Source organism: Pteropus alecto, unplaced genomic scaffold (genome assembly GCF_000325575.1).
Source record: "Pteropus alecto unplaced genomic scaffold, ASM32557v1 scaffold69, whole genome shotgun sequence".
Taxonomy (NCBI): domain Eukaryota; kingdom Metazoa; phylum Chordata; class Mammalia; order Chiroptera; family Pteropodidae; genus Pteropus; species Pteropus alecto.
In genome coordinates this window covers 8,671,606-8,683,910 of record NW_006494610.1, presented here as the reverse complement: position 1 = coordinate 8,683,910, position 12,305 = coordinate 8,671,606, and the positions used below count along the sequence as shown (strand labels likewise).

At 33.0% G+C, this 12,305-nt stretch overlaps 1 protein-coding gene across 2 annotated transcripts in view; it reads right to left on the bottom strand.

Annotated features, from left to right (window-relative positions):
* Positions 1-12,305, bottom strand: part of SEMA3C (semaphorin 3C) — a 158,920-nt gene that overhangs the window by 74,381 nt on the left and 72,234 nt on the right. For both annotated transcript variants that reach the window (XM_025042185.1, XM_015599821.1), the window contains exons 3-4: positions 7,125-7,285; positions 5,954-6,016 (exon numbers count right to left, since the gene is read on the bottom strand). In XM_025042185.1, the coding sequence (XP_024897953.1) occupies positions 5,954-6,016; positions 7,125-7,285 (224 nt within the window). The remainder of the gene's footprint in view (positions 1-5,953; positions 6,017-7,124; positions 7,286-12,305) is intronic.

The following is a 12,305-nucleotide window of genomic DNA, read 5'->3' as shown; positions in this document are numbered from 1 at the left end:
TGTTCCACCTAAAGTATTAGTCCCATTTTAGTGATGAGGATATTGAGTTTCAAAGAGGTTAAACGAAATGCTCTAGGTTCAATAAGTAACTGAGCTGGGCCTTGAATCATGGCTACCCTCCACCACCCATCTTTTCTATAGGAAGGGGTTTATTAACCATGAGACAGAGTCCCATGTTATCTGATGATGCTCAGTGTACCTCTCTGAACTTCTCCACAGAGAAAAACGCAAAAGGAAAAACAAATCAGGTGAGTTAATTATTGAAAATTATGTGCTAGGTCCTTTCCATTTCCATCATACTTCCTTAGTTTCTGTCCACATTATTTCTGACCTAAACCATTGCAATTCTGTCAATTCCATTCAGCAAATATTTATGAACTTGGTCTATGCAAGCACTGGAAATAATGCTAGCAACACTGGAATGAAGAGATTCAATTCCTGCTTTTAGAGAAAGGAGGCCATAACACATCAGGCTATGGTAGATGCTATAACAGGGCTATACTTTTCAAAATATGCCATAGAAGGAAAGGAGAGAGAATGAGTAATGCTGAACTGGGTATAAAGGTTTTAAAGGGGTTTCATCGGAGCTGGAACTTGAAGGATAAGTTAGAGATTTTGACAGGTAAAAGCATAAGGAAAGAATATCTCAACAGAAAAAAGAGCATGAACAGAAAAATGGGGGCATGACAATGCAGGATTTATTTGGGGAACAGTGCCTAGAGGGGACAGAGGATTATTATCTGATGAAACCACAGAGGCTTGTAGAGTTGGTCTGTCAGCACACTATAGTCTCCAGATGGGCCAGATTACCAGCGTTCAAATTCTGACTTTATCTTTTACTAGCTGTTTGAACTTGAGACAATTTTTTAGCCTCTGTGCTTCAATATATTTTTTAAATCTGTAAATAGTGATGATAATATTTGTTTTGAGTAACAAAATTTGAGTAACAAAAAAGCATTTGGAATAGTGTCTGGCACATAATACATACACACAAGGTTAGATCTTGGATTATTTCATTGCATTTTGGGTTCCAATGGTCAGTACAAACCTTTGAAGTGAACAAGGCATCCGTCCTGCACAGAGCTAAGTGCAGGTCGTGACCATAGTAGACATCCGTGGAAGGTTTGGGGAACGAGACTTTAGTGAAATTCAATACCATGGATGTTTTCTTTTTATTGTTTAACTCTATTTCAAAATTATTTGCTGATATAATGTTAAATAAAAATAAATCAGGCCACTAACATTATGTAGAATATAACACTATTTTATTCATATACATATATGTCATATACTAAAAAATAAAACGCTGGAAGAACATAACCCCAATGTTTAAGTTACTATGTTTGGGATGGTGTAATTTATTTTATTTACTTACTTAACTCCAATACAGCATTTACTGTGTGCTATGTACTGTTCTACGCTCTCTGCAAATGTTAACTCATTAATGCTCTTAACTGAGTAAGGTATTATAAGTATGCCCATTATACACATACAGAGACTAAAACACAGAGAGGTTAAGTCTTCAGGGTCAAAGAGCTAATAAGAGATTGTTTTTCTGTTGCTTTTTACATGCTTTCTAAGCCTCAAAGATTTCTGTGTTAAGAATATATTAATTATATAATTTTAAAATAGGTGTTTTAAAAATATATCCTGGAGCACAGATGACCAGGGCTTTAAATATTGACTCTTCATGGTCCATACTATGCAATGGGAAAAAATACCACTTATTTTTTTCTTACCAACCCACATTTTTCTGCCCTGGGGAATGAATCAAGGTATTTTGGTAAGTGTATTACTAAAGAAAATATATTTTCCAATAGTTTAGGATCCTCTGGTTACAGAAATAGAGAAACTGATATTCTACAATTAATAAATCAAGTCAGACATTGTGTGCTTCTTATGCATATATGCGTAAATATATATAATCCTGTTTAATTTTTTGATGAACTCTTATAGTATTTACTTAGCAAAATCATTATTCCCTATCACAGTGGATATGTTTAACAGCATGTGCTATTGTTTTACCTCAATTTATTTAGAATATGAATAAAATATTAACATTTAGAAATAAACAGAGCATGTAGGAATGTGAATACATAAGGGCAGAAAGGGAAATTGGAGATAGGTTATACTCTCTTTAGATGACGTAGAAAATTAGTCATATCCCTACCACGATCATTTACTTTCTTTGTAAACATTAGACTATTAGAGTATTATGATATATTATTACCTGGGGTCAAATTTTAAATTATATTGAATTATTTTCTAATAATTGTTATTTCGTAACTTTAAATTTTGACGTAAGTAAAATATCTTAAGGAATAAGGGATGCTTGATTCTGGGTTTTATTTTTTCTTTCAGTTGTTACAGCAGCATGGATTTTAGTTGTCACTAGTTTGTTTGGCTTAGTTGATGATTAATATAATACTTAAAAGCACACATTTTTAATTTAACCAAAATGTACTTCTAAAATATGTGCATAGTAAATTTACTACAAAATTATTAATCTCAGGGCATTTATCAACTCGACATCCATGGTATGGATCCACCAACCTCTGACAATCACTTGGAGCAGCTTCCTGTGCTTGTTTGCTTCCATCTCCATTTTTTCAGATCTTATTTTAATTTTATGAAGTAGCTAGAAAAGATCTGGATCCTGGAGATACCGATACATAGTACAAGGTATTTCCAATAATGAGGGGAGAGTTACAGTTAAAAATGTAATGAAATAAGTGCTAGAGTGTTTCAGGTGCAAACACAGAGCGAGGGGCAACTAAGCCCGTCCTAGGTGGGGGAGGCAAGACTCCAGAGAAGTGACACCTGCACTATTTTTTCCTCTCTCCCTTCCTCCCTCCCTCTCTCTCTCTCTCCTCCCTCCCTCCCTCCTTCCTTCCTTCCTTTTTTTCAATTAATTTCAAGTATACAGTATGTTGGTTAGATATTTAGTTTCTAAAATGATCTCCCTAATTACTCCTTCTCTACTCTGGTCTCTTGAAAGGATGTATAGGTGATTCCCAGGCTAAAAAGATGGGGAGATAATTAAACAAGAGAATTACATGTAGCATATACCAAAGGCTGAAGAGGGAAAGGTATCAGCACCATTGAAATGAGGAGAAAGGCTAACATAAGACATCATAGTCGCTACCATGTCTATCAAGCCTTTTCTAAATATCCTAGCTACCATTGTGCTTTTTCTGTCTTGTATGTGTATCCTTAGCATTTACTATATTAACATCCATTTTGTAGTATTGTTATGAGGATTAAAACAAGGCACTTAGAACAGTGCCTGGCCCATTCTAGTAAATGTTGGCTATTGTTATTTGATAATTACTGCATATATGTCTCATCATCTTTGGTATATTGTTAAGATTTCTGAAAGTAGAGACTCCATCTTATTCATCTCTGGTTTCTTTGCAATAACCAACTGATTCGTGCCAATTAAAATATTTATTTCCAACATTTTTAATAATGAAACATGAAGTGATTAAATGATATGTATTCCAACAAATTCAAGAGATTCTTTAACATTTCATTTTATTGAAAAGTATAATAAAAATATGTTGTTCTGTAGAACTTTTAGAGGCCTATTTTTTTAGCCTCATTTTTCTACCACTGGCGTTTTTCCTATGGCCTGATTAAAGGACATTTCTCTGTATCTCATCTGTATAAAATGAGATGGATTTGTCAAGCATTCTCTACTCTTGCATGGACAGAACATGTGTTTGAAAAAGTTAGTTTGAATATTATCTCCCAGGACTCAACAATGTTGCCTATACTAGAATAGAACCCTCCACCAGTTACATATGCTGTGTATACTAATTGACTGCATAGTAGAATTTAAAGATATCTATGAATGATATTACAGCATGACAAACTATAAGAAAACATAAGCATGTATCAAAGATTTCATCTAATGACTTTTAATTATAAGAAAGCAAATGGCAGAACATTTTTATTTTGCCAAAGGGAGAAAGAAATCAAATGACTTGGCTAAGATTCTTTAGAAAATCAACAGCAATTTTTGGAACAAGAATGTGTAAAGGTGTCCAAATCCTACATATTCTGCCTGTGGTAGTTTGTATGAATGGGAAATGAAAATCTTTTTTGAACAAAAAACAATTAAATCCAGTAATTATAGCCACAGGATATTATTGTGGCAAAAAGCAAATCATGATGAGATACACATTAGTGGAATAATCTCTATATTAGAGAATGAAAGAAAATAGCTTAATTTATGCACAATTATTGAAACAACAGCTTTGGAGGACAAAAAAAAAAAAACATTCCACATTATACTTCATTCTACTATTGGTTCCCTAGAAAGCAATTGTAATGTATTCTTTTTAATCTTTCTTCCATTTTTCTGGAATTTTCCCTCTAAATTGTGATCTAGAAGATCTTGTGGGTAGTGAATATGCTCCTCCTGCAAGCTTCTTCTGCCTATTTTTAATTTCTCTTATAAAGTGAATTATGAAACTGAACATATTAGACCCAGAGCTGAGTCACCTCTGGTAAGCCCCCTTGCCAAGAATACCCTCCAGTGATATCTGGAGATTCTGCAGTCCAGAGTCTTCTGTGGCCCCAGCTTTGAGCCTCATCTTTTCAGAACCTTGTATCTGGGACTGTTAAGAGTCATCAAAAATAAAAATTTCATTTCTACACTTTCTCCTTCCACAAAGATTAGTCTTTTCTTTGTTTGAATCGACCTGATGAATTTCTGAAATACTCACTACAGAGGCTCAGTGCACAGGCTTCTCTCCCAAAATCAGCATTTCTTACCTGTACACTTATAAAGTATGTAATCACCATTTTGACCCCAAATCCAGGCTGTTATTTGTTATAACTCTACCTAAGTGTGTGTGTGTGTGTGTGTGTGTGTGTGTGTGTGTGTGTATGTGTGAGTGTGTATGTGTACATTTACTAGTTTTACTACCTAATCACCATATTTCAATCTCATACCCACATTAGCATGCATTCCCATGCTTATTTGATTAATGTTGACTTCTCCAACCAGACAATAAAGTTAATGAGAGCCAAAGATGTCTATTTTGGCACAAAGTTATGTCTCTAGCAATTAACACTATGCCAGATGCATTAATAGATTCTCATTCAATATTTGTTAAATGAATGACTGAAAGAAAGAATGAGTAATAAAATTCTTTATTAAATTATTTTTATAACAGAGGGTGATTTTGAGACTTGAATCCATTATATTATTTTTTATGATTTGAGATAAGAAGGTGAAATGACATATAGAGTTCATTATAAACGTTAAATGACTTGAGCACATTAAAGATCTGCTCCATGTATTCTCTTATAATATTGAAGAATAATCTGTGAGTTTCAGCGAGTGGTTTGCAGAAATCAATATAGATTTATTATTCTATAACGAATTCTACCTAAAGGAACACAATTTGTAGAAGTATTGCACACTGAAAATTTATGGATATTTATATCTGCCTCAACTTTTGTTTCTATGATTATTTTTAATTAACAAAGATACTAGTCATCACAGGTGATTTATCCTCTGGAATGTGCCAGCTAACCACAACCCTTTCCCTGAGAATCTTTCTTTGGAAAAGCCCATATGGTATCTGGGAGTTGATCCAGATACTTGCATTATCATTATTTCAACAGCCTGCTGAGAATTCCATAGGTTGGATCCACTTGGAACAAGGGTTATTACTGAAATCCATCATAAAAAGTGTCAGGGTGCAATAATGAAAGCAAGGCAGGAAATTTTTACCCTGTCAGGAATTCCTAAATTACAGTGTTTAAGAGTTCCAATCTCTTTGCATTTACATTTTTTACCATGTGTCCAGCAGAGGATTTAAAACACCAACACCTGTTGTCTTACTCTTGGCTATACTCAAGGTACATGGATTCGAAGACCAAATATTTAAGTTTTGAGGTGGTTTTCTTTCTTTTTTTTTTTTTTTTTTTAAGCACTTACTGTGGGATCTTTGCCAGCCATTTTGCACTCTTCGACTTTGATTGTAGATGCTGGCCAGAAAACCTGCTCAGAAAGGAAAATAATGATTGTATAAATTTCACTTGTATATGTGACAGTTCAACGCTCTTCATTTACTTTATGCTAACAAATTTCTTTAAGATATTTCTATGTTTATATTTCAAAATTCTTTCGTTTTTCCTCTTATGAACTTAAATTAATAAAGATTTTATTATTTTATTCTAAAAATTATGTTTTTCTTCTTTCCACCAATTTTTCTTTTAACAAAAGCCTTTCAATAATATATGCCTATTCACTAATGGTATATTAACATAAGGTCATTATTAACATAAAGTGCATGATATAATGTATATTTCCTTCTTTTTGATTTATAGTACACTTTTCCCAACTGCTTATATCACAACGAATTTACATTTACTTTGCTATCTCATTTTAATATTATTTTTGGTAAACCACACAACCAAGCTGGTAGATTTACTTAAAATGGGCCTCTATGTATGCCAACTGTTAAAATAACTTGGATAAAATCCAAAAGATTCCCTCTCTGAAATACTATACTGTCATTCTGAGTCATTATAGCTTGGATCAGGTCTGGTGGTGGTGATTTTTTTTTAATTGCCCATTGCTTATTGTTAAAGTAATAAGTTCAAAAATCTCTTTGCTATAATAAATTTATAATTAATCTACTTTTATTTCTTTACTCCAATGAAGCTCAATTTATATCCTTGTTGTGAAACAGGATGATAAATATACGCCACATTTGTTCAAACAATTTTACGTTTAATAATCGTGTTCCTTGCAAGGGCTTCTTGGAATACATACAGATGACAAGGCAGTTCTTCCTTTAATCTGACCATTTTTTCATGCTATTCTCCATGCTTCTCTTTATCCCTTTCTATATATGTATACACAGGGAGTATTTTCTCATATAGTTTCAGGTTTTAGATTATTAAAAACTGTGAAACAAGAAAGGGAGAATTGAATTGATTATATTTTCAGCACATGAAATAAGTACTAACTTCCTATTATTAACATGGGTCTGGATTTTCTATTGTTCTAATGAAATACATAAGTTTTTCATTGTATTTGAAATTTTTAAAGAAAAAAGCACCTAGGGAGGTCAACATTGCTCTCATAAAAGTAATAAACTTACACTCAAAGGTTCTTGACTTATATTGTTGATATTCAAGGAAAGAATGTGATCTTTGCTGCCCACATATATCCGGTCCTGGTCTTCATCCATTAATAATATCCTGTAGTCTAAAGGATGGTGGGATAGGCTGAAGTATTCAGAGGTCTTGGTTTCTCGAAGCTCTAAAATAATGAAGAGCACAAATGAAAACAAAGTATCTTTATTCTATGTTTCTATTATTTTAATGAAAATTACCTTACAGACATATTTACCAAAAAAGTAAAGATACATTTTCCTTCTACAATAATAAATTAATTTTAAAATAGAGTTGTGTCAGTGGATATTTTTAGTTATTGCTTCTATGTTGAAGTAAAATATAAATTAAAAATTTCAATGTTAAAGTATATAGTGATACTATTTGATTACAAAATTATTCACATTTTGCAAGAATCTCACCTCAGTTTTATCCCTTAACTGCCGTCAGTTCAAAATTAGTTAAAACAGATCAACCAAAAAATATAGTAAGTGAGCAAAGTGAACAACAAAAAACCCCCAACAAATCAACAATGACAGTGTAAATATCTTCCAAGCTACACTTAGTGTTTTATTATTGGACTCAATACATAATTTTAGTATTGTATTTCCTACTATAAACATTTACCTTACTTCTTCAACATAATTCTAATCAGTTTAATATATTTTTTAATAAATTACTATTTTTACCATTATACCTCATTGAGAACACAATGTTGTTTAAATGACGTATGCTTATGTATATATCAAAAGAAAAAATACAAATTTTCAGATGTTCTGAATTTTTGGATTTCAATATCTCAGTGATCAGTGACTCATGTTCATTTAACTTCTTTTACATTAAGTGGATGCTTGTATAGCTGAACTTTAAAGAAAATAAATGTACCATGACAATACAAATGTCTACTATAACAATTATAGCAGATTCAGTATTCTTTCTAGTCAAAATGCTCTTTTGAACAATTTAAGACTTTTCCATTCAAATGGTTCAGGTTTTCATTGTTCCGCTGATTAAACTCTACAAAAGAGTCTGCTTTCAAGGATTACTGTTTCTAAATTTTCATTTAATGACTCACAAATACATTTCTAGAAATTCTGATCAGGCTTTGATTTTACTTAAAGCAAAAGTGGAAATTATAAGAATTCTTATAGAAAGCCATTAATTATATTCTGTGAGCATTGGGTCTTATATGTGAAGTTAGAGAAGTCACACATTTAACATGTTCTCTGGCCACACCAGTTCTGAATGTCTGCCATAATATCCTTCAAGTTGTTTTATATTTAGCCAATAACCTGAAAATGCCATGGGAATATTATTGCAATTATGAAGCCATCTTGTGATGTCTAACTTCCTGTGACATTGAACGAGTTACTTAGCCTCTCTGTGCCTTAATTTCCTCATTTGTAAAAAGTAATAATAACAGTAATTTCTACCAAGAGTTCTCATGGAAATTAATTGATTTAATACCTATAAATATTTGAAATGAGTGGCAGAGAAAGTATTCAACAAATTCTAATAATTACTATTGTTAGTATTATCACATTTTAATCATGCTGTAAGGACATATGGAATTAGATAAAATATATATTTTCCTATTTTCTTTTTTTAAATTCAAGGAGCCAGATCCCTAAATTACTAACATATAATCTTAAAATATAGGTTCTAATATTCTTTCCACATGACAGTAAAGTACAAGACTTTTTATGTGAAAAAAATCATGAAGAAGTTACAAAAAATATTTCAGAAGACTCTTGAGAAGCTGATCAAGAGAAGATACAAGAACATAAGACATTGAAAGGTCATTTACACATGACACTAGAGGCCAGATCTTTGGAAATAGGGTATTTGAGAACCTGAGCACTGGGCAGCGTGCTAAGCTAGTTAGCAAGCCTCACTAGGCATCACGGAGAAGCGATGTAGTTGGCAGAGGCAGTGCCACTGGCCTAGAAATGGAAACAGCTTCCTTCAGGAGAAGAGCAAGAAAACATGGCAGGATGTCATCAGAAAAAAATGTCGGCACCTGCTAGACAAGAGGTTAGGGGAAAAAAAACAAGAGCTCAGAACATAAGAGAGAACACAGAATCCACAGTCACTCAAGGTTGGTGAAGACACAGGCTGCCTTGATTTTGCCTAAAATCTAGGATGTTTTGTCAAGCTTCTTTTTTCATCCTATGGAGCAGATTCATGGTTATAGAATTTTTCTGTAAAACATCAAGAGTAAGGTATAGTTTATGGTACATACTAGATCTTCAATAAATAACTCTCCAGTAAAATATATATACCAAAGATATAAATGTGACTGAGTACAAGGCCTCTGGGGACCAATCACTGGAATCTGAATCCCGGCTCTGCCATTTCAATTCTATAGGTACTTGGCAAGTGCCTTTATCCCTCTGTACTCCAGTGTCTTCATCTGTAAAGTCAGGATAATAACAGCACTTACTTAGAAGGGGTGTTGTGAAGTTTAATTGTTGATACATATCAAGTGCTGAAAAGAGTACCTGTCCAATAGTGACATAGGTTACATGGGTTACCTATTATTATGACTTGGGACAAGACATCAAGCTTCAGCCAGCAAAATAAGAATAATTCTTTACATGGGGAGAAAATATGGAGGACTAAATTTCTCAATTTATATGTATTAAGAATTTAATATTTAACCTTTTCACATATAGAATATTCTACTCAAATTATTCGAGTAGGAGAATAAAATACTAAGATAGTTTTTAAGGATTTTTTTTTTGAGTGGGTATGATAATTTTGAGTCTGGAAAACTAAGATATATTGTTCTAGATATGATGTTGATAAAGACCTGATATGTTAGAAATGAAAAGAAATTGTTGATGTGAGGAACACTTAAAATAAAGATTTGGAATGATTTTGTATGGAGTTGGTCTTGAGGTAAAAGGAAGATATAAATGCTACTCCCTCCCCAAATTGTAAACTAAGAATAGGAGAAATGAATATGCCTTTAGTGCTTTTGGGGGATAGCTGTTATTATTGAGTGTTGGTAAATTAAATTCAAATCAAGGCTGACATGTCCCACGAACATATAAAATTAAATAATCAATTTGCCATTAGAAATATCAAATCTGCAGGTAGAGATTTTCAATTCTTCTCATGAATTATGTGAAACTCTGAGATTAAGTAGATATTTCTGAGGATGAGCAAATCTGAAGTGAAAAGCAAAGCACAGAGATGAATTAATTATTAGATCCAAAAACAGGAGCTTTGGAATTGAAACTGAAAGTGTGTCATGGTTTATAGGCAACAGTGTGATATCATGGTGAGATTACAGATTTAGACTCATACATTCTGAGTTGAAATCCTAGCTTCACTACTTACTAAGTGTGTAATTTTAAGAGAGCTTCATCACTTCTCCCAGTCTTGATTTCCTCATGTATAAATTGGTTATACTAATACACAACTCAAAGGATATTCTACCACCAGCACACAATGGAGGCTCAATGTGTCCTCCTTTCAGCTGGAGACATTAACGGGTTTTTTCCTTTTCTCCCTTGTTGGCGGAGCTGGTCTATGCTAACCATAGCGGTCCCATCCTCCTAGCTAGTGAGTGGTTTTAATGTGACTAGTTTTGGTCAAAGAGATTTAAAAAGAAGCTTTCTTCAAGCATATTGGAAGAGGTTTCTTGAGTCTTAAAAACTGGCACAAAAAAGAGGTAATTTCTTTTTTTGCCTTTGGACATTGGTATGTGAACATATATACTTGTAGCAGTTGCAGCTACAAGAAAATTGCTAGCTGAGAATGGCAAACAGAAATTAAGAGAAAAAAGCTGAGTTCTTTAAGAAATCAGTTAATGTCTGAACTAACCCAAGAACTGCTCTATAGTAACTGAACTGCTTCTGTTACATAATACTTTTTTAAAAATCCTTGCAATTTTTAGGCACTTGAATTGAGGTTTTCATTTCCTGTTGTTGAAACTCTGATTAACTAATAGATCTTTGGAGTGTTCACAATCCCTAACAACTACGTTCTCACCCTTTCTATCATGGTTTGTTCAGTTTGGGTATTTTTTCAAAACATTCTTTTTTTCCCTTTCCCCCTCTTCCTCCTAATTTATAATAAAATAAAACAAGAGTGTTATCTTAGCTGGGGAAATAGCCTCAAATGAATTTTACTTACATGTAACAAACAATGGCAGTTCTCTTCTTTACCTGTTTCATCAGAAAAGAATCAATTTCTTGCATTAATTCAAATACCCAAGGGAGTATTAACTGCATTAACTTAAGACCTTTCTGGTCCAAGGATTTTATCTATTTTTCTGAGCCATAAAGCTATCTTCAAATTTAATTACCTTTAACTCATTGACAGTTGACAGCTGTTAACCAAGGAAGATTTACTTTAGAATCTTGTTAGAAGCCTAGAAACGAGGCTATTTTGTTAAAATGCTATTTAAATTGCTTTAAGTTAGCCATAATTGAACTTGGGGCTTGGGAAAAAAAAAACAAACAAACATTTTATTTTTAGAATAAAGAGATGAGTTCAAAGCATTGAGGATTTTTATCTATAAAAAGAATGACTAAAGAATCCATCATTTTGGTTTAATGTAGATCCAACTTAAGTCAATGAATGATTCAATTATTTGGCCACAGTTAGAGAAAATGACTGATTTAATGATGTGGCTACAGTAGGGGAAGGAAATCACAATTACTGTTTTGTCATCTAAACAAGTGAAAGAGTGGCACTGTTCCACAGTCCTTTAAATTTTAATGATGTCATCCTTTTTACATCATTGGAGGTACAACTAGTTGTGTTGTTTCTCAAGACATACTCAACTGAATGAGAAGGAACTTTGGCTAAGAGTATGTGGTATTAGAGAATGCAATGACCCCATAAAGGGCAGTAGAGGTCTCTAAGTCTCTGGGAAAATCTCCTGGGAAACAGTATTAAACACACACACACACACACACACACACACAGAGAGACACACACACACACACACACACATATTGTATGCTTCTATCCTAAAATCTACATTATTGTAAGTTCTATGATAAAATTTTACTGTAATGCTTTCCATGCCAATATTCCCTGAGAATATTCCTTGTAGCACAATATGCTTACCTGAAATTCATGGATTGACATGGACCTTTCTTTGTAATATAAACTATTGTGAGTCTTGAGAATTTAACCAAGGCTGGGAGAAC